At 47.9% G+C, this 23,714-nt stretch overlaps 1 protein-coding gene across 4 annotated transcripts in view; it reads right to left on the bottom strand.

Annotated features, from left to right (window-relative positions):
- Positions 1 to 20,486: 20,486 nt before the first annotated feature.
- LOC134324865 (ubiquitin carboxyl-terminal hydrolase 15-like) overlaps positions 20,487 to 23,714 on the bottom strand; it is a 55,442-nt gene continuing 52,214 nt past the window's right edge. For all 4 annotated transcript variants that reach the window (XM_063006748.1, XM_063006756.1, XM_063006763.1 and 1 more), the window contains 3 exons: positions 22,857 to 22,960; positions 22,643 to 22,731; positions 20,487 to 21,280 (listed from right to left, as the gene is read on the bottom strand). In XM_063006748.1, the coding sequence (XP_062862818.1) occupies positions 21,056 to 21,280; positions 22,643 to 22,731; positions 22,857 to 22,960 (418 nt within the window). In that variant the 3' untranslated portion in view covers positions 20,487 to 21,055. The remainder of the gene's footprint in view (positions 21,281 to 22,642; positions 22,732 to 22,856; positions 22,961 to 23,714) is intronic.

Genomic DNA, 23,714 nt, shown 5'->3' with positions numbered 1-23,714 from the left:
TGCGTTTTCATTGGTGGAGCGCCTCTTCAGATATATTTAATTAAAGTCCATCACTAGATGGCAGCATTGCACATTTTTTTTTTCTATGTTACAGCACTGACATACAGTACACTCCTGTTTACCCAAAACCTGCTGCCCTGCGCACATACCCTCGCACCCCCTCCCCAACAAACACAAGCAGGTATACACCGATCATCCAAAACATTAGATCCCCGTATGGGGTGTGTTCGAAAACCTAGTGAGCTCTCCAGTGGCGTAACTAGGAGCTCATGGGCCCCAGTGCGAAAAAACCATTTGGGGCCCCCTCAACAAATTATATTACATATATTTAATACATATTATATATATATATATACAGTGTATCACAAAAGTGAGTACACCCCTCACATTTCTGCAAATATTTTATTATATCTTTTCATGGGACAACACTATAGAACTAAAACTTGGATATAACTTAGAGTAGTCAGTGTACAACTTGTATAGCAGTGTAGATTTACTGTCTTCTGAAAATAACTCAACACACAGCCATTAATGTCTAAATAGCTGGCAACATAAGTGAGTACACCCCACAGTGAACATGTCCAAATTGTGCCCAAAGTGTCAATATTTTGTGTGACCACCATTATTATCCAGCACTGCCTTAACCCTCCTGGGCATGGAATTCCCCAGAGCTGCACAGGTTGCTACTGGAATCCTCTTCCACTCCTCCATGATGACATCACGGAGCTGGTGGATGTTAGACACCTTGAACTCCTCCACCTTCCACTTGAGGATGCGCCACAGGTGCTCAATTGGGTTTAGTCCATCACCTTTACCTTCAGCTTCCTCAGCAAGGCAGTTGTCATCTTGGAGGTTGTGTTTGGGGTCGTTATCCTGTTGGAAAACTGCCATGAGGCCCAGTTTTCGAAGGGAGGGGATCATGCTCTGTTTCAGAATGTCACAGTACATGTTGGAATTCATGTTTCCCTCAATGAACTGCAGCTCCCCAGTGCCAGCAACACTCATGCAGCCCAAGACCATGATGCTACCACCACCATGCTTGACTGTAGGCAAGATACAGTTGTCTTGGTACTTCTCACCAGGGTGCCACCACACATGCTGGACACCATCTGAGCCAAACAAGTTTATCTTGGTCTCGTCAGACCACAGGGCATTCCAGTAATCCATGTTCTTGGACTGCTTGTCTTCAGCAAACTGTTTGCGGGCTTTCTTGTGCGTCAGCTTCCTTCTGGGATGACGACCATGCAGACCGAGTTGATGCAGTGTGCGGTGTATGGTCTGAGCACTGACAGGCTGACCTCCCACGTCTTCAACCTCTGCAGCAATGCTGGCAGCACTCATGTGTCTATTTTTTAAAGCCAACCTCTGGATATGACGCCGAACACGTGGACTCAACTTCTTTGGTCGACCCTGGCGAAGCCTGTTCCGAGTGGAACCTGTCCTGGAAAACCACTGTATGACCTTGGCCACCATGCTATAGCTCAGTTTCAGGGTGTTAGCAATCTTCTTATAGCCCAGGCCATCTTTGTGGAGAGCAACAATTCTATTTCTCACATCCTCAGAGAGTTCTTTGCCATGAGGTGCCATGTTGAATATCCAGTGGCCAGTATGAGAGAATTGTACCCAAAACACCAAATTTAACAGCCCTGCTCCCCATTTACACCTGGGACCTTGACACATGACACCAGGGAGGGACAACGACACATTTGGGCACAATTTGGACATGTTCACTGTGGGGTGTACTCACTTATGTTGCCAGCTATTTAGACATTAATGGCTGTGAGTTGAGTTATTTTCAGAAGACAGTAAATCTACACTGCTATACAAGCTGTACACTGACTACTCTAAGTTATATCCAAGTTTCATGTCTATAGTGTTGTCCCATGAAAAGATATAATGAAATATTTGCAGAAATGTGAGGGGTGTACTCACTTTTGTGATACACTGTATATATATACACATACACGTATATATATCTGCAGGGGGTTGAATACTACTTGGAGGCACTATATATATATATATATATGGTGGTTAGGGCTGAACGATATATCGAGATTTTACAATATATCGATATATTTTCATACGCGATATAAGATAAGACAATATCGCATATATCGATATAGATGTTGCGTTCCAGTTAGATCCGACAGTTCGACTGAACACAACTCGCCCCTCCTCTCTCCCTCACTGAACACAACTCGCCCCGCCCCTCTCCCTCACTGAACACAACTCGCCCCGCCCCTCTCCCTCACTGAACACAACTCGCCCCGCCCCTCTCCCTCACTGAACACAACTCGCCCCGCCCCTCTCCCTCACTGAACACAACTCGCCCCGCCCCTCTCCCTCACTGAACACAACTCGCCCCGCCCCTCTCCCTCACTGAACACAACTCGCCCCGCCCCTCTCCCTCACTGAACACAACTCGCCCCGCCTCTCTCCCTCACTGAACACAACTCGCCCCGCCCCTCTCCCTCACTGAACACAACTCGCCCCGCCCCTCTCCCTCACTGAACACACCTCGCCCCGCCCCTCTCCCTCACTGAACACAACTCGCCCCGCCCCTCTCCCTCACTGAACACAACTCGCCCCGCCCCTCTCCCTCACTGAACACAACTCGCCCCGCCCCTCTCCCTCACTGAACAAAACTCGCCCCGCCCCTCTCCCTCACTGAACACAACTCGCCCCGCCCCTCTCCCTCACTGAACACAACTCGCCCCGCCCCTCTCCCTCACTGAACACAACTCGCCCCGCCTCTCTCCCTCACTGAACACAACTCGCCCCGCCTCTCTCCCTCACTGAACACAACTCGCCCCGCCTCTCTCCCTCACTGAACACAACTCGCCCCTCCCCTCTCCCTCACTGAACACAACTCGCCCCGCCCCTCTCCCTCACTGAACACAACTCGCCCCGCCCCTCTCCCTCACTGAACACAACTCGCCCCGCCCCTCTCCCTCACTGAACACAACTCGCCCCGCCCCTCTCCCTCACTGAACACAACTCGCCCCGCCTCTCTCCCTCACTGAACACAACTCGCCCCGCCTCTCTCCCTCACTGAACACAACTCGCCCCGCCCCTCTCCCTCACTGAACACAACTCGCCCCGCCTCTCTCCCTCACTGAACACAACTCGCCCCGCCCCTCTCCCTCACTGAACACAACTCGCCCCGCCCCTCTCCCTCACTGAACACAACTCGCCCCGCCCCTCTCCCTCACTGAACACAACTCGCCCCGCCTCTCTCCCTCACTGAACACAACTCGCCCCGCCCCTCTCCCTCACTGAACACAACTCGCCCCGCCCCCTTCCTCACTGAACACAACTCGCCCCGCCCCTCTCCCTCACTGAACACAACTCGCCCCTCCCCTCTCCCTCACTGAACACAACTCACCCCGCCCCTCTCCCTCACTGAACACAACTCACCCCGCCCCTCTTCCTCACTGAACACAACTCACCCCGCCCCTCTCCCTCACTGAACACAACTCGCCCCGCACCCTCTCCCTCACTGAACACAACTCGCCCCGCCCCCTTCCTCACTGAACACAACTCGCCCCGCCCCTCTCCCTCACTGAACACAACTCGCCCCTCCCCTCTCCCTCACTGAACACAACTCACCCCGCCCCTCTCCCTCACTGAACACAACTCACCCCGCCCCTCTTCCTCACTGAACACAACTCACCCCGCCCCTCTCCCTCACTGAACACAACTCGCCCCGCACCCTCTCCTTCACTGAACACAACTCGCCCCGCACCCTCTCCTTCACTGAACACAACTCGCCCCTCCCCTCTCCCTCACTGAACACAACTCGCCCCTCCCCTCTCCCTCACTGAACACAACTCGCCCCGCCCCTCTCCCTCACTGAACAAAACTCGCCCCGCCTCTCTCCCTCACTGAACACAACTCGCCCCGCCTCTCTCCCTCACTGAACACAACTCGCCCCGCCCCTCTCCCTCACTGAACACAACTCGCCCCGCCCCCTTCCTCACTGAACACAACTCGCCCCGCCTCTCTCCCTCACTGAACACAACTCGCCCCGCCCCTCTCCCTCACTGAACACAACTCGCCCCGCCCCTCTCCCTCACTGAACACAACTCGCCCCGCCCCCTTCCTCACTGAACACAACTCGCCCCGCCCCTCTCCCTCACTGAACACAACTCGCCCCGCACCTCTCCCACACTGAACACAACTCGCCCCGCACCTCTCCCTCACTGAACAAAACTCGCCCCGCCCCTCTCCCTCACTGAACACAACTCGCCCCGCCCCTCTCGCTCACTGAACACAACTCGCCCCGCCCCCTTCCTCACTGAACACAACTCGCCCCTCCCCTCTCCCTCTCCCTCACTGAACACAACTCACCCCGCCCCTCTCCCTCACTGAACACAACTCGCCCCGCCTCTCTCCCTCACTGAACACAACTCGCCCCGCCTCTCTCCCTCACTGAACACAACTCGCCCCGCCCCTCTCCCTCACTGAACACAACTCGCCCCGCCCCTCTCCCTCACTGAACACAACTTGCCCCGCCCCTCTCCCTCACTGAACACAACTCGCCCCGCCCCCTTCCTCACTGAACACAACTCGCCCCGCACCTCTCCCTCACTGAACACAACTCGCCCCGCACCTCTCCCTCACTGAACACAACTCGCCCCGCCCCTCTCCCTCACTGAACACAACTCGCCCCGCCCCTCTCCCTCACTGAACACAACTTGCCCCGCCCCTCTCCCTCACTGAACACAACTCGCCCCGCCCCCTTCCTCACTGAACACAACTCGCCCCGCACCTCTCCCACACTGAACACAACTCGCCCCGCACCTCTCCCTCACTGAACAAAACTCGCCCCGCCCCTCTCCCTCACTGAACACAACTCGCCCCGCCCCTCTCGCTCACTGAACACAACTCGCCCCGCCCCCTTCCTCACTGAACACAACTCGCCCCTCCCCTCTCCCTCTCCCTCACTGAACACAACTCACCCCGCCCCTCTCCCTCACTGAACACAACTCGCCCCGCCTCTCTCCCTCACTGAACACAACTCGCCCCGCCTCTCTCCCTCACTGAACACAACTCGCCCCGCCCCTCTCCCTCACTGAACACAACTCGCCCCGCCCCTCTCCCTCACTGAACACAACTTGCCCCGCCCCTCTCCCTCACTGAACACAACTCGCCCCGCCCCCTTCCTCACTGAACACAACTCGCCCCGCCCCTCTCCCTCACTGAACACAACTCGCCCCGCCCCTCTCGCTCACTGAACACAACTCGCCCCGCCCCCTTCCTCACTGAACACAACTCGCCCCTCCCCTCTCCCTCTCCCTCACTGAACACAACTCACCCCGCCCCTCTCCCTCACTGAACACAACACGCCCCGCCCCTCTCCCTCACTGAACACAACTCGCCCCGCCCCTCTTCCTCACTGAACACAACTCGCCCCGCCCCTCTTCCTCACTGAACACAACTCGCCCCGCACCTCTCCCTCACTGAACACAACTCGCCCCGCCCCTCTCCCTCACTGAACACAACTCGCCCCGCCCCTCTCCCTCACTGAACACAACTCGCCCCGCCCCTCTCCCTCACTGAACACAACTCGCCCCGCCCCTCTCCCTCACTGAACACAACTCGCCCCGCCTCTCTCCCTCACTGAACACAACTCGCCCCGCCCCTCTCCCTCACTGAACACAACTCGCCCCGCCCCCTTCCTCACTGAACACAACTCGCCCCGCCCCTCTCCCTCACTGAACACAACTCGCCCCTCCCCTCTCCCTCACTGAACACAACTCACCCCGCCCCTCTCCCTCACTGAACACAACTCACCCCGCCCCTCTTCCTCACTGAACACAACTCACCCCGCCCCTCTCCCTCACTGAACACAACTCGCCCCGCACCCTCTCCCTCACTGAACACAACTCGCCCCGCCCCCTTCCTCACTGAACACAACTCGCCCCGCCCCTCTCCCTCACTGAACACAACTCGCCCCTCCCCTCTCCCTCACTGAACACAACTCACCCCGCCCCTCTCCCTCACTGAACACAACTCACCCCGCCCCTCTTCCTCACTGAACACAACTCACCCCGCCCCTCTCCCTCACTGAACACAACTCGCCCCGCACCCTCTCCTTCACTGAACACAACTCGCCCCGCACCCTCTCCTTCACTGAACACAACTCGCCCCTCCCCTCTCCCTCACTGAACACAACTCGCCCCTCCCCTCTCCCTCACTGAACACAACTCGCCCCGCCCCTCTCCCTCACTGAACAAAACTCGCCCCGCCTCTCTCCCTCACTGAACACAACTCGCCCCGCCTCTCTCCCTCACTGAACACAACTCGCCCCGCCCCTCTCCCTCACTGAACACAACTCGCCCCGCCCCCTTCCTCACTGAACACAACTCGCCCCGCCTCTCTCCCTCACTGAACACAACTCGCCCCGCCCCTCTCCCTCACTGAACACAACTCGCCCCGCCCCTCTCCCTCACTGAACACAACTCGCCCCGCCCCCTTCCTCACTGAACACAACTCGCCCCGCCCCTCTCCCTCACTGAACACAACTCGCCCCGCACCTCTCCCACACTGAACACAACTCGCCCCGCACCTCTCCCTCACTGAACAAAACTCGCCCCGCCCCTCTCCCTCACTGAACACAACTCGCCCCGCCCCTCTCGCTCACTGAACACAACTCGCCCCGCCCCCTTCCTCACTGAACACAACTCGCCCCTCCCCTCTCCCTCTCCCTCACTGAACACAACTCACCCCGCCCCTCTCCCTCACTGAACACAACTCGCCCCGCCTCTCTCCCTCACTGAACACAACTCGCCCCGCCTCTCTCCCTCACTGAACACAACTCGCCCCGCCCCTCTCCCTCACTGAACACAACTCGCCCCGCCCCTCTCCCTCACTGAACACAACTTGCCCCGCCCCTCTCCCTCACTGAACACAACTCGCCCCGCCCCCTTCCTCACTGAACACAACTCGCCCCGCACCTCTCCCTCACTGAACACAACTCGCCCCGCACCTCTCCCTCACTGAACACAACTCGCCCCGCCCCTCTCCCTCACTGAACACAACTCGCCCCGCCCCTCTCCCTCACTGAACACAACTTGCCCCGCCCCTCTCCCTCACTGAACACAACTCGCCCCGCCCCCTTCCTCACTGAACACAACTCGCCCCGCACCTCTCCCACACTGAACACAACTCGCCCCGCACCTCTCCCTCACTGAACAAAACTCGCCCCGCCCCTCTCCCTCACTGAACACAACTCGCCCCGCCCCTCTCGCTCACTGAACACAACTCGCCCCGCCCCCTTCCTCACTGAACACAACTCGCCCCTCCCCTCTCCCTCTCCCTCACTGAACACAACTCACCCCGCCCCTCTCCCTCACTGAACACAACTCGCCCCGCCTCTCTCCCTCACTGAACACAACTCGCCCCGCCTCTCTCCCTCACTGAACACAACTCGCCCCGCCCCTCTCCCTCACTGAACACAACTCGCCCCGCCCCTCTCCCTCACTGAACACAACTTGCCCCGCCCCTCTCCCTCACTGAACACAACTCGCCCCGCCCCCTTCCTCACTGAACACAACTCGCCCCGCCCCTCTCCCTCACTGAACACAACTCGCCCCGCCCCTCTCGCTCACTGAACACAACTCGCCCCGCCCCCTTCCTCACTGAACACAACTCGCCCCTCCCCTCTCCCTCTCCCTCACTGAACACAACTCACCCCGCCCCTCTCCCTCACTGAACACAACACGCCCCGCCCCTCTCCCTCACTGAACACAACTCGCCCCGCCCCTCTTCCTCACTGAACACAACTCGCCCCGCCCCTCTTCCTCACTGAACACAACTCGCCCCGCACCTCTCCCTCACTGAACACAACTCGCCCCGCCCCTCTCCCTCACTGAACACAACTCGCCCCGCCCCTCTCCCTCACTGAACACAACTCGCCCCGCCCCTCTCCCTCACTGAACACAACTCGCCCCGCCCCTCTCCCTCACTGAACACAACTCGCCCCGCCCCTCTCCCTCACTGAACACAACTCGCCCCGCCCCCTTCCTCACTGAACACAACTCGCCCCGCCCCTCTCCCTCACTGAACACAACTCGCCCCTCCCCTCTCCCTCACTGAACACAACTCACCCCGCCCCTCTTCCTCACTGAACACAACTCACCCCGCCCCTCTTCCTCACTGAACACAACTCACCCCGCCCCTCTTCCTCACTGAACACAACTCACCCCGCCCCTCTTCCTCACTGAACACAACTCACCCCGCCCCTCTTCCTCACTGAACATAACTCACCCCGCCCCTCTCCCTCACTGAACACAACTCGCCCCTCCCCTCTCGCTCACTGAACACAACTCGCCCCGCCTCTCTCCCTCACTGAACACAACTCGCCCCGCCTCTCTCCCTCACTGAACACAACTCGCCCCGCCTCTCTCCCTCACTGAACACAACTCGCCCCTCCCCTCTCCCTCACTGAACACAACTCGCCCCGCACCCTCTCCTTCACTGAACACAACTCGCCCCTCCCCTCTCCCTCACTGAACACAACTCGCCCCGCCCCTCTCCCTCACTGAACACAACTCGCCCCGCCCCTCTCCCTCACTGAACACAACTCGCCCCGCCCCTCTCCCTCACTGAACACAACTCGCCCCGCCCCTCTCCCTCACTGAACACAACTCGCCCCGCACCTCTCCCTCACTGAACACAACTCGCCCCGCACCTCTCCCTCACTGAACAAAACTCGCCCCGCCCCTCTCCCTCACTGAACACAACTCGCCCCGCCCCTCTCGCTCACTGAACACAACTCGCCCCGCCCCCTTCCTCACTGAACACAACTCGCCCCTCCCCTCTCCCTCTCCCTCACTGAACACAACTCACCCCGCCCCTCTCCCTCACTGAACACAACTCGCCCCGCCTCTCTCCCTCACTGAACACAACTCGCCCCGCCTCTCTCCCTCACTGAACACAACTCGCCCCGCCCCTCTCCCTCACTGAACACAACTCGCCCCGCCCCTCTCGCTCACTGAACACAACTCGCCCCGCCCCCTTCCTCACTGAACACAACTCGCCCCTCCCCTCTCCCTCTCCCTCACTGAACACAACTCACCCCGCCCCTCTCCCTCACTGAACACAACACGCCCCGCCCCTCTCCCTCACTGAACACAACTCGCCCATCCCCTCTCCTTCACTGAACACAACTCGCCCCGCCCCTCTCCCTCACTGAACACAACTCGCCCCGCCCCTCTTCCTCACTGAACACAACTCGCCCCGCACCTCTCCCTCACTGAACACAACTCGCCCCGCCCCTCTCCCTCACTGAACACAACTCGCCCCGCCCCTCTCCCTCACTGAACACAACTCGCCCCGCCCCTCTTCCTCACTGAACACAACTCGCCCCGCCCCTCTCCCTCACTGAACACAACTCGCCCCGCCCCTCTCCCTCACTGAACACAACTCGCCCCGCCCCTCTTCCTCACTGAACACAACTCGCCCCGCCCCTCTCCCTCACTGAACACAACTCGCCCCTCCCCCACCGCTTCAGTAATTCCTGCAGGCAGCGATAGCATGAAGACGGATAAAGACATGACAGAAGCTATCGAGGAGGAGCTGCTTAGTAAAAAGAAAAATAATGACTCAGTTATTTGGAGATGGTTCGGATTCAAAGTGTCAGATGAACAGCAGAATAATGTATTCTGTAGAGAATGCCGAAAACAAGTCCAGACAAAATCTTCGAGCTCCGTGTACCTTTCGTTTTTCACTTCAAATCCCAAAGTTGAAAAACAAGAAAACGAGTCGTTATTCGTTTCAAAAACCAATATAAACATACAAGCGCATGCACGGGCTGACATGCACGTTAGTTTATACTGGATGATATCCCGACGTCTGAGACTCATTTATTTATTTATCTTCTATTATAGTATTTCTTGTTCTCGGACAATAAACATTCAAAAATTAATACAATTGCATGAACTAACTCTGCAGTAAACAAGGAGCAAACAGCAATTAAACAACAAATAAACCTGTTAAATAATGATAAAGTGCATGAAGCAGAACGCTGATTAAAATGCATTATATATTGTAATATTTACACAGTAACATGTACGATTAGTTCTGCCTGTATTACAGAACTGAGGTCTTTATGGAAAAATAAAATATTAATGTAAATGTTAATGTTGTCGCGACTGATGTAAAATAATGTATAAAGTCCAAACATGTGAGGGGGGGTTTAACGAGAACGCTACTTTTAATGTCACACAAGCTCAGTGCAAAACACGCAAGCTCACACAAGCACAGCCGGAAACGGTCAATTTCTGTAATCTTCCCTACACACTCGCTCCCTGTGCCCTATAGTGCACTTAACATTCTTAAAAGGCCAGACAATATGTTTGTAATTCACATTACACAACAGATGAGACGTTAGAAAACAACAAACTTTTTCTTACAATAGTTTTTTTTTTTCTTAAGGAAAAATAGTTCTTGTGTAAATCTTCCCCAGCATGAATGTTAATAAAAGTGCCTGTAAAAAATCTGGAACATGTAGCTTTGTCTCAGAAGTGTCTTGTTGTTATTACCTTATGGGATGAAAAAATATCGAGATATATATCGTATATCGCCATTCAGCTAAAAAATATCGAGATATAATTTTTGATCCATATCGCCCAGCCCTAATGGTGGTGTTCAAAAAAATTGCAGTGATTTTAAAAAAGCGAATAAAGCACAAAATCATTCTAATAACTTTTATTTCCATAAATTCAAATGCACTGAAAATACTACACATTCAATTCTAAATCAAAACATTAACAAAATTTAGCCAGTTTGTGTTCATCCTTTACAGAAAATTAATAAAAATGAATATTAGGCTGTTCAAAAAAATAGCAGTGCCAGGATTTTTCTTTAAAAACTCAAAAAATTTATCTATAACAAGAAAAAATGTTTGAGGTTTCACTTTACTTTAAAATACTGAACTAATATTTAGTGACATAACAATTTTTTTCTGAGATCTGTGTGGCATGGAGTCGACCAACTTCTAGCACCTCTGAACAGGTATTCCAGTCCAGGATGATTAGACTACATTCCACAGTTCTTCTGCAATTTTTGGGTTTTGCCTCAAAAAAACGTGTTTCAGATATCAGCCCACCAGTTCTCTATGGGATTGAGGTCAGGGGATTGTGCTGGTCACTCTATTACCTCAATCTTGTTTGTCTGTAACCAAGATGTTTTGGGTCATTGTCATGTTGAAACACCCATTTTAAGGACATTTCTTCTTCAACACAGAGCAACATGATCTCAAGTATTCTGATATATTTAAACTGATCCATGATCCCTCGTATGTGATAAATAGGCGTAACACCATGGTAAGAAAAACATCCCATATCATCATTTTGTACCACCATGCTTTACTGTCTTCACAAAGAACTTTGGCTTGAATTCAGTGCTCGGGGGTCGTCTGACATACTGTCTACAGCCACTAGACCCAAAAAGAACAATTTTGCTTTCATCAGTCCACAAAATGTTGAGCCATTTCTCTTTGGACCAGTCAATGTGTTCCTTGGCAGATTTGAACCCATTCAGGACACGTCTGTTTCTTAACAACGGGACTTTGCAAGGAGTTCTTGCTGGTAAATTGGCTTCACTTAATCATCTTCTGTACTCACTGGGAACTTCAGATGTTCCTTGATCTTTCTGGAGGTGATCACTGGCTGAACCTTTGCCATTTTGGCTATTCTTCAATCTATTTGAACAGTAGTTCCACGCTTCCTTCCAAGTCTTTCAGGTTTGGTTGTCACTTTAAGGCATTTGAGATCATTTTAGCTGAGCAGCCGAAAATTTGCTGCACTTCTCTGTATGTTTTTCCCTCTACAATCAACTTTTTAATCAAAGTACTCTGTTCATCAGAACAATGTCTGGAACAACCCATTTTACCCAGTATTTCAAAAGGAAATGTGCTATGACCAACCTGTGCAACATTTGCCCCCTCCTACATTAAATAAGGGCCAAAATTGACACCCGTTCTTCTGCAGAATGAATGCTATCACCAATTGAAATCCTCACTGCTATTATTTTGAACAAGTCCCTTTCAATCAATGCTTCAATTACTCAGAATGAGCGGCATGCATGTCCTAATTGTTGGGTTTGTTTTGTTTTCATTACTCTACTACACTTTCAAGTAAATTATTTGCTATGTAGAAATATATTTTCTACTAAAAACTGATTTATCAGGTTAATGGTGTTGGACTGCTATTTTTTTGAACACCACTGTATGTGTATATATATATACAGTGTATCACAAAAGTGAGTACACCCCTCACATTTCTGCAGATATTTAAGTATATCTTTTCATGGGACAACACTGACAAAATGACACTTTGACACAATGAAAAGTAGTCTGTGTGCAGCTTATATAACAGTGTAAATTTATTCTTCCCTCAAAATAACTCAATATACAGCCATTAATGTCTAAACCACCGGCAACAAAAGTGAGTACACCCCTAAGAGACTACACCCCTAAATGTCCAAATTGAGCACTGCTTGTCATTTTCCCTCCAAAATGTCATGTGATTTGTTAGTGTTACTAGGTCTCAGGTGTGCATAGGGAGCAGGTGTGTTCAATTTAGTAGTACAGCTCTCACACTCTCTCATACTGGTCACTGAAAATTCCAACATGGCACCTCATGGCAAAGAACTCTCTGAGGATCTTAAAAGACGAATTGTTGCACTACATGAAGATGGCCAAGGCTACAAGAAGATTGCCAACACCCTGAAACTGAGCTGCAGCACAGTGGCCAAGATCATCCAGCGTTTTAAAAGAGCAGGGTCCACTCAGAACAGACCTCGCGTTGGTCGTCCAAAGAAGCTGAGTGCACGTGCTCAGCGTCACATCCTGACAAACTGCTGTCTTTGAAAGATAGGCGCAGGAGTGCTGTCAGCATTGCTGCAGAGATTGAAAAGGTGGGGGGTCAGCCTGTCAGTGCTCAGACCATACGCCGCACACTACATCAAATTGGTCTGCATGGCTGTCACCCCAGAAGGAAGCCTCTTCTGAAGTCTCTACACAAGAAAGCCCACAAACAGTTTGCTGAAGACATGTCAACAAAGGACATGGATTACTGGAACCATGTCCTATGGTCTGATGAGACCAAGATTAATTTGTTTGGTTCAGATGGTCTCAAGCATGTGTGGCGGCAATCAGGTGAGGAGTACAAAGATAAGTGTGTCATGCCTACAGTCAAGCATGGTGGTGGGAATGCCATGGTCTGGGGCTGCATGAGTGCAGCAGGTGTTGGGGAGTTACATTTCATTGAGGGACACATGAACTCCAATATGTACTGTGAAATACTGAAGCAGAGCATGATCCCCTCCCTCCGGAAACTGGGTCGCAGGGCAGTGTTCCAGCATGATAATGACCCCAAACACACCTCTAAGACGACCACTGCTTTATTGAAGAGGCTGAGGGTAAAGGTGATGGACTGGCCAAGCATGTCTCCAGACCTAAACCCAATAGAACATCTTTGGGGCATCCTCAAGCGGAAGGTGGAGGAGCGCAAAGTCTCGAATATCCGCCAGCTCCGTGATGTCGTCATGGAGGAGTGGAAAAGCATTCCAGTGGCAACCTGTGAAGCTCTGGTAAACTCCATGCCCAGGAGAGTTAAGGCAGTTCTGGGAAATAATGGTGGCCACACAAAATATTGACACTTCATGAACTTTCACTAAGGGGTGTACTCACTTTTGTTGCCGGTGGTTTAGACATTAATGGCTGTATATTGAGTTATTTTGAGGGAAGAATAAATTTACACTGTTATATAAGCTGCACACAGACTACTTTTCATTGTGTCAAAGTGTCATTTTGTCAGTGTTGTCCCATGAAAAGATATACTTAAATATCTGCAGAAATGTGAGGGGTGTACTCACTTTTGTGATACACTGTATATATATATATATATATATATATATATATATATACATATTAGGGCTGTCAAACGATTAAAAAATTTAATCGCGATTAATCTCAGAATTTCATATAGTTAATCGCGATTAATCGCATAAAAAAAAATCTGTGTAAATGTTATAGAAAACAAGGATTTTTAAGTGAAATGTTACAATTAAAATGGTGAACACATTTTATGCTAAATGTACTGATGTTAAAAACTGCTGGGACAAGAGAAAACTGTAAGGGAGTTTTATTCACTCACATACTAGGCAGTAATACTATCCAATGGTTTGATGGACGTTTCTACACGAAGTGAGTGTGTTTTGACCCTTTGGGGCTTCCATAGTTCATGGACTAACGTGCTTGACTCAGCTGTCCGGTATTCTTTACCGTAACAGAATAAGTTAATAAAGTGTTCTGCTCCCGACAACTTGTGAATATAGCGTGTATTTATTTCTTTATTATGCAAGTGCAAATGTTACGACGCTCTTTTACATTTTGTTAACAAACCGCAAATGAAAAACGGTGGCAAGTCCGACATTAAAACGTTTGTTCTACCAGTCAAGTCTCAACATGAACTAGAAATTGCGTTAATGGCACTATTTTTTTTAATCGCGTTAAATTAAGATTGCGTTAATGCGTTATTATCGCGTTAACTTCGACAGCCCTAATATATATATATATATATATGAATGATCCGACATCATTCTGATCGTGTCATTTTCTGCTCTCTAATAACGCTCTGGCCGTCTTAACCCGCAACGCACCAATGGGTAAATGTTTCAGCCAGCTTCCGGCGAAGTGATGAAGCCCTACTTTAAATGGTGGAATACCCTACGTAGTGCACCTCACAGTAACAGATAATGTGAATGGAACGCTCCTACAGAATTGGAGGTAATGATTTTAAGAACCGCTTTCTGAACCAATCAGACCTTCTGATTGTAATTTTTAGTAAGAAATGCTGTTATTTGCATGTATTTAGTTTGCAGCGTCACACAGATGATTGTCAGTGAAACTCTTGATTGGCTTTCTAACGAGTTAGTGTTTTACTTCACAACCGGGAAAAGTTTGAGGTTTTTAATTGTAAGCACATTTACAAAATAACGGATTCTATGTCTAATGGGACACACGGTTATAAATGTAATAGCATCTGGAACAAGCTAAGGTAAGCAGTATTATGGATTTTTACTGTGTTTGGGATTTTGGCCGCTGTGCAGTAATTTGCAATGAAAACAAAACGTCAGTTTAAGCTTTTAACTGGTACCTAGGAAAGTAAAGTATATGTTTTGTGTATATTATATTGACTCATAACTTGACTCGGACTCTAGCCTAAAGACTCGTGACTTGACTCGGACTCTAGCCTAAAGACTCGTGACTCGACTCGGACTCGTAGTTTGTGACTTGTGAACATCTCTGATCTAAAACCCTGGTTCCCAGCAGTTGTGTGTTAGCAAAATATGTTTAAAGTACACAGCCTGTGATTTTAGATACAATTCTGGTACAAGGTATGTACCCTACGTTCTTTGAACGAATACTAAGGAATACCTAGAACAAAATGCAGAAAGTAAAGACAAACAGAAAGTAAAGAAAAACAGCAAAAGGCTTTACACAACTTTATTTGAAGTCTGTATATAAATACACATGCACATTTCAAATGTAAACCCAAGTGAACTCGAGTGCAGCCAAACGCTGAAAGCCTTTTCATCATGCGAGGATGTCTGAATTTACCTTTACACAAGACTCCAGGCACTGGGGCATCCTTTAGCAGACCCAAAGCTACCCAAAGCTCTCTCCACCATACAAAGTTTTCTTTCCGTGCTCTTAAATACATTGCTATATTATGCTTACATATAAATAAATAAATGTATTAAATGTGCACTCACAGAGTGAATTCTTATATACAGTATTTATAAAGCCTATCAGTCTCAGTCTGATTATCCTGCGCCCACGTTTTCTGATACACAAAGCACATACAGCAGTAGCGCTGGTTTTTTAAAAATTCATATTAAAGGCGATTCAGCTACCCTCCCCAGAACCCCAAAACCTATTCAACTACAAATAGGCAAAAACGTTTCAAGAAAGGCATTAATTCACAAAATCCAACAATACTCCTTAAATACATTCGGCTGCCAATCTGGGAGAACTGGACTGGCTTATTTTTTTCTGGTTACAGCAGTCACTAGTCATTAGCCTGTGTGTTTGTAGTGTCTAACGAGTGCACGTGTGTTCAGGAAAACACAAACAAGCAGCGTGCTAAAACTGTGCAAAGTAAAGGCAACGGTCTGAGATTAGATTTAAGGCTGAGGTGATGGAGGCACATGGCAACTCTATTGCATCACCCAAATGTTCATAATCTCATTAAAACGTGTCTCTGATGTAAAAGGTGTGACTTACACTTAAAGCCTAAAGCAGTGGTAATGCTATCAGTCGTAACGTACGGTCATACCTTAAAAATAAACATATTTAATGTAGCTGAAATCCATGGAAGCAAGAGCCCCTTATTTACCAGGTTAAAGCTATCTCAATAATAGGGATGTCCAATCTAATATACTGGGTGTTAGTACCAAGTCAATTCATTGTGATGTGAAGTTTTTGGATTTAAAAGTTTCTTAAAGAAGGATTATGTTCTAATAACAAACAAAATCATTCAGTTATTTGAGTTTTATAAGTATGCTGTTTTATCTAATAAAAAAGAAAGCTTCGTACAGAGCTTAGACAGTGAAGGATTGTTTTGTTTTAATGATACATGGTCAGAACCTCAAGCATCTATCTATCTATATCCTCCTTCAGCTGCTCCCGTTAGGAGTCGCCGGTGGATCGTGACCCTCATTATTGATTTGCCACAGTTTTTACACTGGATGCCCTTCCTGACACAACCCTCCCTATTTATCCGGGCTTGGGAGCGGCACTACAATCCACTGGTTTATGCATCCTAGCGGCCAGGTACCTATAGGACAATTCAGTGTCTCCTATTATCCTGGCTGCATGTTTTTGGACTGTGGGAGGAAACCGGAGCGCCCGGAAGAAACCCACACAGACACGGGGAGAACATGCAAACTCCGCACAGACAGGACCAGGACCGCCCCAACTGGGGATCGAACCCAGGACCTTCTTGCTGTGAGGCGACAGTGCTACCCACTTAGTCACCGTGCCGCTCAGAACCTCAAGCATGTCTGTTCAAAATAACCTGCTGAAAACTAAGGCATTCCATATGACTGCATTTAAGAAAACTTAACATCCATAACTGCAGTCTTGGATGCTGCTACACATTTAGCACTTTTCAGCAACAAGCAACTTCGCTCCAGTTTGCTGGAAGTTTGTTGCTAATCAGATGGATAAAGAATGTGCCTACTGGGAGTTCTGGGGTCAGATAAAAGAAAGATCATGATCTGGTCACAACAGGCACAAGTTTGGTGGAGATGGTACTTAACATGGTAGTGGGGATATACTGTTTTGATACCAGTGAAACTGGTGCATTACAAAAAATGAACACAATAATAAAGAAGTTCTGGGTGTTGCAACAGGAATATGACTTAAGTCAGTTATTTATGACTTAAGTCAGATTTTGGTTTGACTAACCAACTCCACAATATGGAGTGTACTAAAAAGTCGTCTCCTCCAAAAAATTAACATATTTGGATGAACTCTACTAGTTGTCGAGTAGAGGTCAAACATCCATTCTACAGTTTTGCCAAAACTTGTTCATAACTTCTATCAAAAAATCAAAAATACTCAAAAACACCGCTCAGGTGGCGCAGCGGTAAAGTACGCTAGTGCACCAGAGTTGGGGTTCTGAATGCATCGCATCGAATCTCGACTCTACCTCTCCGACTGTGTTGGGCGGCAGCACGAACAACGATTGGCTGTTGTTCATGGTTAGAGGGTAGAGAGTCGGATCATAGGTCCTCATAAAATCCTCATAACTGGTGCGACTGCGGCCCCTGCTGACTGACTGATGGCGCCTGCACAGGGCTGAGGAATAATGCTGATGGGGGTGTGGCCCTCCGTACACAGTGCCCGTTTGTGTATGAACTGGACTCGTGCAGGTGAAAAATGCAGTCTGTACTGACTGTGCGTACCGGAGGGGGCAAAAGTCAGTTGAGAGGCGTCCTCAGTCAGCGGTGAAGGGTCGAATCAGTATAGAGGACGCACTCAGGGTAACTGGACACGACTAGATTAGGGGAGAAAATTGGGGGGAAAATAGATAATAAAAAAACCACCTCCTTGTTTCTACACTCACTGTCCATTTTATCAGCTCCACTTACCACATTGAAGCACTTTGTAGTTCTACAATTACTGACTGTAGTCCATCTATTTCTCAACATACCTTTTTAGCCTGCTTTCACCCTGTTCTTCAAATGGTCAAGACTCTCACAGGACCACTACAGAGCAGGTATTATTTAGGTGGTGGATGAGTCTCAGCATTGCAGTGACACTGACATGGTGGTGGTGTGTTAGTGTGTGTTGTGCTGGTATAAGTGGACCATGTCTGTGTCAGTACAGTGCTCTGAATGATCCACCACCCAAATAATACCTACTCTGTAGTGGTCCTGTAGGGGTCCTGACCATTAAAGAACAGGGTGAAAGCAGGTTAAAAAAGTATGTAGAGAAATAGATGGACTACAGTCAGTAATTGTAAAACTACAAAACTACAAAAAACTATGGTAAGTGGAGCTGATAAAATGGACAGTGAGTGCAGAAAGAAGGACATAATGTTATGTCTGATCGGTATGCCTGATAGAATTTAGAATGTTTTTATGTGAGCCAGTAATTCAGTCACACAAATAGAGAGCTATAAAATATGCTTAAAATTTCACAACTGTCAGATTTGACTTATTTTTTTTAATCCGATCGAACATTTTCTATGTAAACATATCTGACGTCAGTGTAAAAGTAAATCAAACACAACTTTCAAACGTTGACATTATGTGTCCCATGTTTGGATTGTTAATTCACTTGGAAGATATCAGTGTGAAATCAGGATTTGGTCTTGGTATCGTATCACTGAGAAATAGATTGGGACATCCCTATCCTAAAACCATTATTGAGTCTTACAGCAGCAAAAAACAAACATTTCACATTACATGTACTATCAGTGCTCTTCAAAAATGCAGTGACTATAAATTAGGCTAGAATTGAGTTCAGACTTGACATACTTTAGACATTTATGACTGTTATCTTGTGGAAAAGTGGCTATACTCAATCCTGATCCGTTTTGGTGAAAATCCAGTCCAAACATCTACTACAGAACATTGGATAGTTGTAGGATGTGTTCACATGGACATTTTTGGCATCCTTCAATTGCATACTGATCTTAATAGAAACAATACATTGACGGACAATGTGCCCCAACATTCGGCAATGCATAAAAAATACACTCCACCATTCATTTCAAAGTTGAACTATTGACAAAACATTCCCTGATACGGCTAGACCAGGTACCCAGTCTAGAAGCATTTGCATCTCAGCCATTCGTAGATTAGTGAACTGGTAAGATGCTGAACTAATCAACATTGTTTTTATATGGATTTAATATATATTTAATTCATACTTATGAGCCAAAACATCAGGACCTTCCCCAAGTAATGTTCATGGCAATGCCTTTTTCATAACAGTTGTGCATGTCACGCTCAGGTATCTAATAAATGTTGGGCTGATTGTAAGGGACTTTATTAAGGGCCAAATCTGTTATGGCCAGATGACTGGGTTCAAGAATCTAGTGAGCACCTACTGACAGTGGTCCAGGAAGAGGCAAGTTAGGAACTCTGACAGGTTGTTATGTGCCAAGACACATTGTGTAGTCACATGCCAGTCAAAGTCCCCATGCTAACTCCTGTCCATTGGGCCCGAAGGCATCAGAACTGGACATTGGCGCAATGGAAGATGGACCGGTCCGACGTATCCTGTTTTCTCCAAGATCATGTGGACTGCCCGGCGTGTGTGCAACTCTTCCACATGGAAAAAATGGCACCTGCTGGTAATGCCTTGATACCAGATACCACAGGACTCCACGTCTCGGTGGGTCAAAGCTGTTCTGACAGAATATTGGATAAGTGGTCTTATTGTTTGGCCTTATCTGCATGTATATAAAACCACCATTCAAATCTGGACCTTAAACACTGGTAGTGTCTAGTCTAGCTGGTTGGCTACTTTGTCTTTATACAGGGAACACAGTTAAAAAGGCTGGGACATCTGTAGAGCTGTTATTTAAATACCTCTGCTTGAGTTGGTTTATGTATTCCTCTGTGACGCAAAGAAGGTTTGAGCTTACAGTGCAGAAGTATTGCTACACCCTTGCACACTTGAGACAAGCAAGGGTTTGTGGCAATATTTGGAAAAGGGCATCTCTACAGCCAAATGTAAGAAAAGCAGGAGGTTGCACATGCCAGAAGGAGGTGAACGATGGTCTGAGACTTTTCTTGGTGGGGACTTAGATACTACATTGTGAGAAAAAGTTAAAAATGCAAAAGGTTCCCACTAAATAGGACGTGCCTTTACCAAACCAGCACATCACATCAATTCATGTACTGCTCGATGCCAAGAATAATCCTTGCAAGCGCAGCCTTAGTGTAGTTTAGTGTATTTTTCAGGCCATTTCTGGTAAGAATAATGCTTATATATTTGCACTCTTGGTTTATAAGCAGCTTATTGAGCAGCTGACAAAGTGAACACAAAGTGGTTGTGATCCGGTTCTGCAGTATGCTTGGCACTAATACTAGCAATAAAAACATAGTGCAAATTAACACTCTGTTAGTTTCAGTCTCGTTAAAACCCACAGATTCGGCGTCCATCCAACACTATGTACAAGGCAAAATAATGATAAAATAAAGCATTCGGTATACATTTCTCTTTCTCTTAAACACCACACTATCACAAGGCAAACCAAAAGAGCAGACCTGGTCAGGAACGTGTTCAGACCTGACTCCAATCGACTCAAATTCCTTTCGCTATCTACTTTCCAGTCAGGACTGGACGGGGGAGCCATGAGGACAACAAACTTATCAAGAAAATTTAACATCACCCTTCTGTGTTTTTGGGCCGGCATTACCCGAACGATCCAGCTCGGGCGTGTTCTGGGCTTCCTGCATTCGATATGGCTTCAGACACGGGTGCTTCCTCCCCTCACATTTTTCCTACCATGATAGTCCCACCTCAGTTGGTGTTCATGGAAATGTCATGGTTAGGCTCCAGATCTTCATCCTGCTCGTTGTCGTTTAAGTCCTCTTCTTCCTCGTCCTCATCTTCATCGCTCTGACCGTTGATCCCCCGCGCCAATGCACTTTCCTGCTCGTCTGCGTCCTCACGGTCCAGTGCGAAATAGCCTGTTCCCTTTACCGTGTCCTGGCGCTGATAAAACAGGACATACGCAGCTTTGGACTGCACACAAATTTAAAAAAGAATGAAACGTATTAATTTAGAATTTCATTGGATTACAAGCATGTATCTGTTTGTCTAGTTTAAACACATAACACTAGTAAAATTGCTTTTTAATTCTTAGGGTTCAATATTATATGAAAAATATAAAAATAACATTTACACTGATCAGCCATAACATTAAAACCTCCTGCTTGTTTCTACACTCACTGTCCATTTTATCAGCTCCACTTACCATATAGAAGCACTTTGTAGTTCTACAATTACTGACAGTAGTCCATCTGTTTCTCTGCATGCATTTTTAGCCTGCTTTCACCCTGTTCTTCAATGATCAGGACTCTCCCAGGACCACTACAGAGTAAGTATTATTTGGGTGGTGGATGATTCTCAGCACTGCAGTGACACTGACATGGTGGTGGTGTGTTAGTGTGTGCTGTGCTGGTGGATCAGACACAGCAGTGCTGATGGAAACACCTCACTGTCACTGCTGGACTGAGAATAGTCCACCAAGCAAAAATATCCAGCCAACAGCGCCCCGTGGGCAGCGTCCTGTGACCACTGATGAAGGTCTAGAAGATGACCAACTCAAACAGCAGCAATAGATGAGCGATCGTCTCAGACTTTACATCTACAAGGTGGACCAGCTAGGTAGGAGTGTCTAATAGAGTGGCCAGTGAGTGGACACAGTATTTAAAAACTCCAGCGCCACTGCTGTGTCTTATCCACTCATACCAGCACAACACACACTAACACACCACCACCATGTCAGTGTCACTGCAGTGCTGAGAAAGATCCACCACCCAAATAATACCTGCTCTGTGGTGGTCCTGTGGGGGTCCTGACCATTAAAAAACAGGGTGAAAGCAGGCTAAAACAATATGCAGAGAAACAGATGGACTACAGTCAGTAATTGTAGAACTACAAAGTGCTCCTACATGGTAAGTGGAGCTGATAAAATGGACAGTGAGTGTAGAAACAAGGAGGTGGTTTTAATGTTATGGCTGATCGGTGTATTTAATATAAGGAATGGAAAGGAAAATTCTATACAGATGGTGGGACAGTGGTAGCCTAGTGGGTAGCTTTGGGTTTTCAACTGAAAGGTTGAGGGTTCGAATCCCTGCTCTGCCATGCAGCCACTGTTGAGCCCTTGAACAAGGCCCTTAACCCTCTTGGCTCCAGGGGCGTCGTACAATGGCTGACCCTGCGCTCTGACCTCAGCATATATGTATATGTATAAATGACAAATAAAGACATTCTATTCTATACTCGGGTGCAAATACTATAACAAGTTTGAAAACCTCCACCTTTCAATAAAAAATAAAAAGCTTAAGAGTTAGAACTAAATAATATGAAAAGGTTCCTCACCACAATTTGATCCTCACTGACTGAAGATACGATGCTGTCGTCGAAGTTGTACCACTTGTCATCGTCCTTATTCTTGGCATAGGCTGTATCTGACAATGGCAAGACACTTGTGTCAATGTACATGATTCAATATACACACCTGACTACAACTGGCTGATTCCACTATGTGTGTGTGTGTGTGTGTGTGTGTATCTATATGTGTGTATACACTTACAGTGCCCCCCTCCCATTCCTCCGTAGTGGTTAGATACAGCAATGAGGTCATAGCGGCACGGGCCAGCGTTAGGGTTGATCAGAAACTCGGACATGTCCAGATCCCTGCAGATAAACGGAGCTTCAGTGTTACCCACATCAGACATGATATGCAGAGTCAAGTGTCAGTCCAACTGAACTACACCATTAGTGCAAATTAATGACCAATAATTAAGGATTTATATTTCCTATGCATTTGATTCAGGTCAGGGTCATGGTAAATGAAAAAACTTGGCGCATTAGAGAAATTCACTCTGGACAGGGTACCAATACATCTTATGCCTTAATTGCTTGCTTGCTCTCTAAAATGTAAGTGAAAATGTAGACTAGCCAGAATATTGTCTGCATCATGTTCCAGAGTGGATTTGAAGGTTATTCCACACAAATACAGATTCGTCTGTATTTGCACTATGTGAACTTTGATGACGTTTTACCATACCGCTCAAGCCAAGTGCTAAACAAAGCGGTTCATTGTTAATTTGAAATTAAATCAATACCTTTTTCAAAAAAAGCTGAACACGTTGAGTTTAAGGTAAACATCGAGTCAGGAATCAGTGTTTCATGCTAGTTTTATTGGTCTTAAATAATTGGTGGTTTTATATGTTTTCTGTCTTCTATTATTGACCATTTTGAGGATTATTTTTGTATTACCTTGAATGAAGATTTATTTTAATGTATTAGGCATGTGTAGTCTTTGTCTTTGACTGTTGTACTTTGGGCATTCAATCAGGATATGTTTAATGATGATTGGTGTCTGACATTCTTCGCAACGTCTGGTGTTGGTATGTCCATCTGGAACGGACTATTCTACATCTAGTGT

The sequence above is a fragment of the Trichomycterus rosablanca genome, chromosome 1, assembly GCF_030014385.1.
Source record: "Trichomycterus rosablanca isolate fTriRos1 chromosome 1, fTriRos1.hap1, whole genome shotgun sequence".
Classification (NCBI taxonomy): domain Eukaryota; kingdom Metazoa; phylum Chordata; class Actinopteri; order Siluriformes; family Trichomycteridae; genus Trichomycterus; species Trichomycterus rosablanca.
This window is presented reverse-complemented; position numbering and strand designations above follow the sequence as displayed.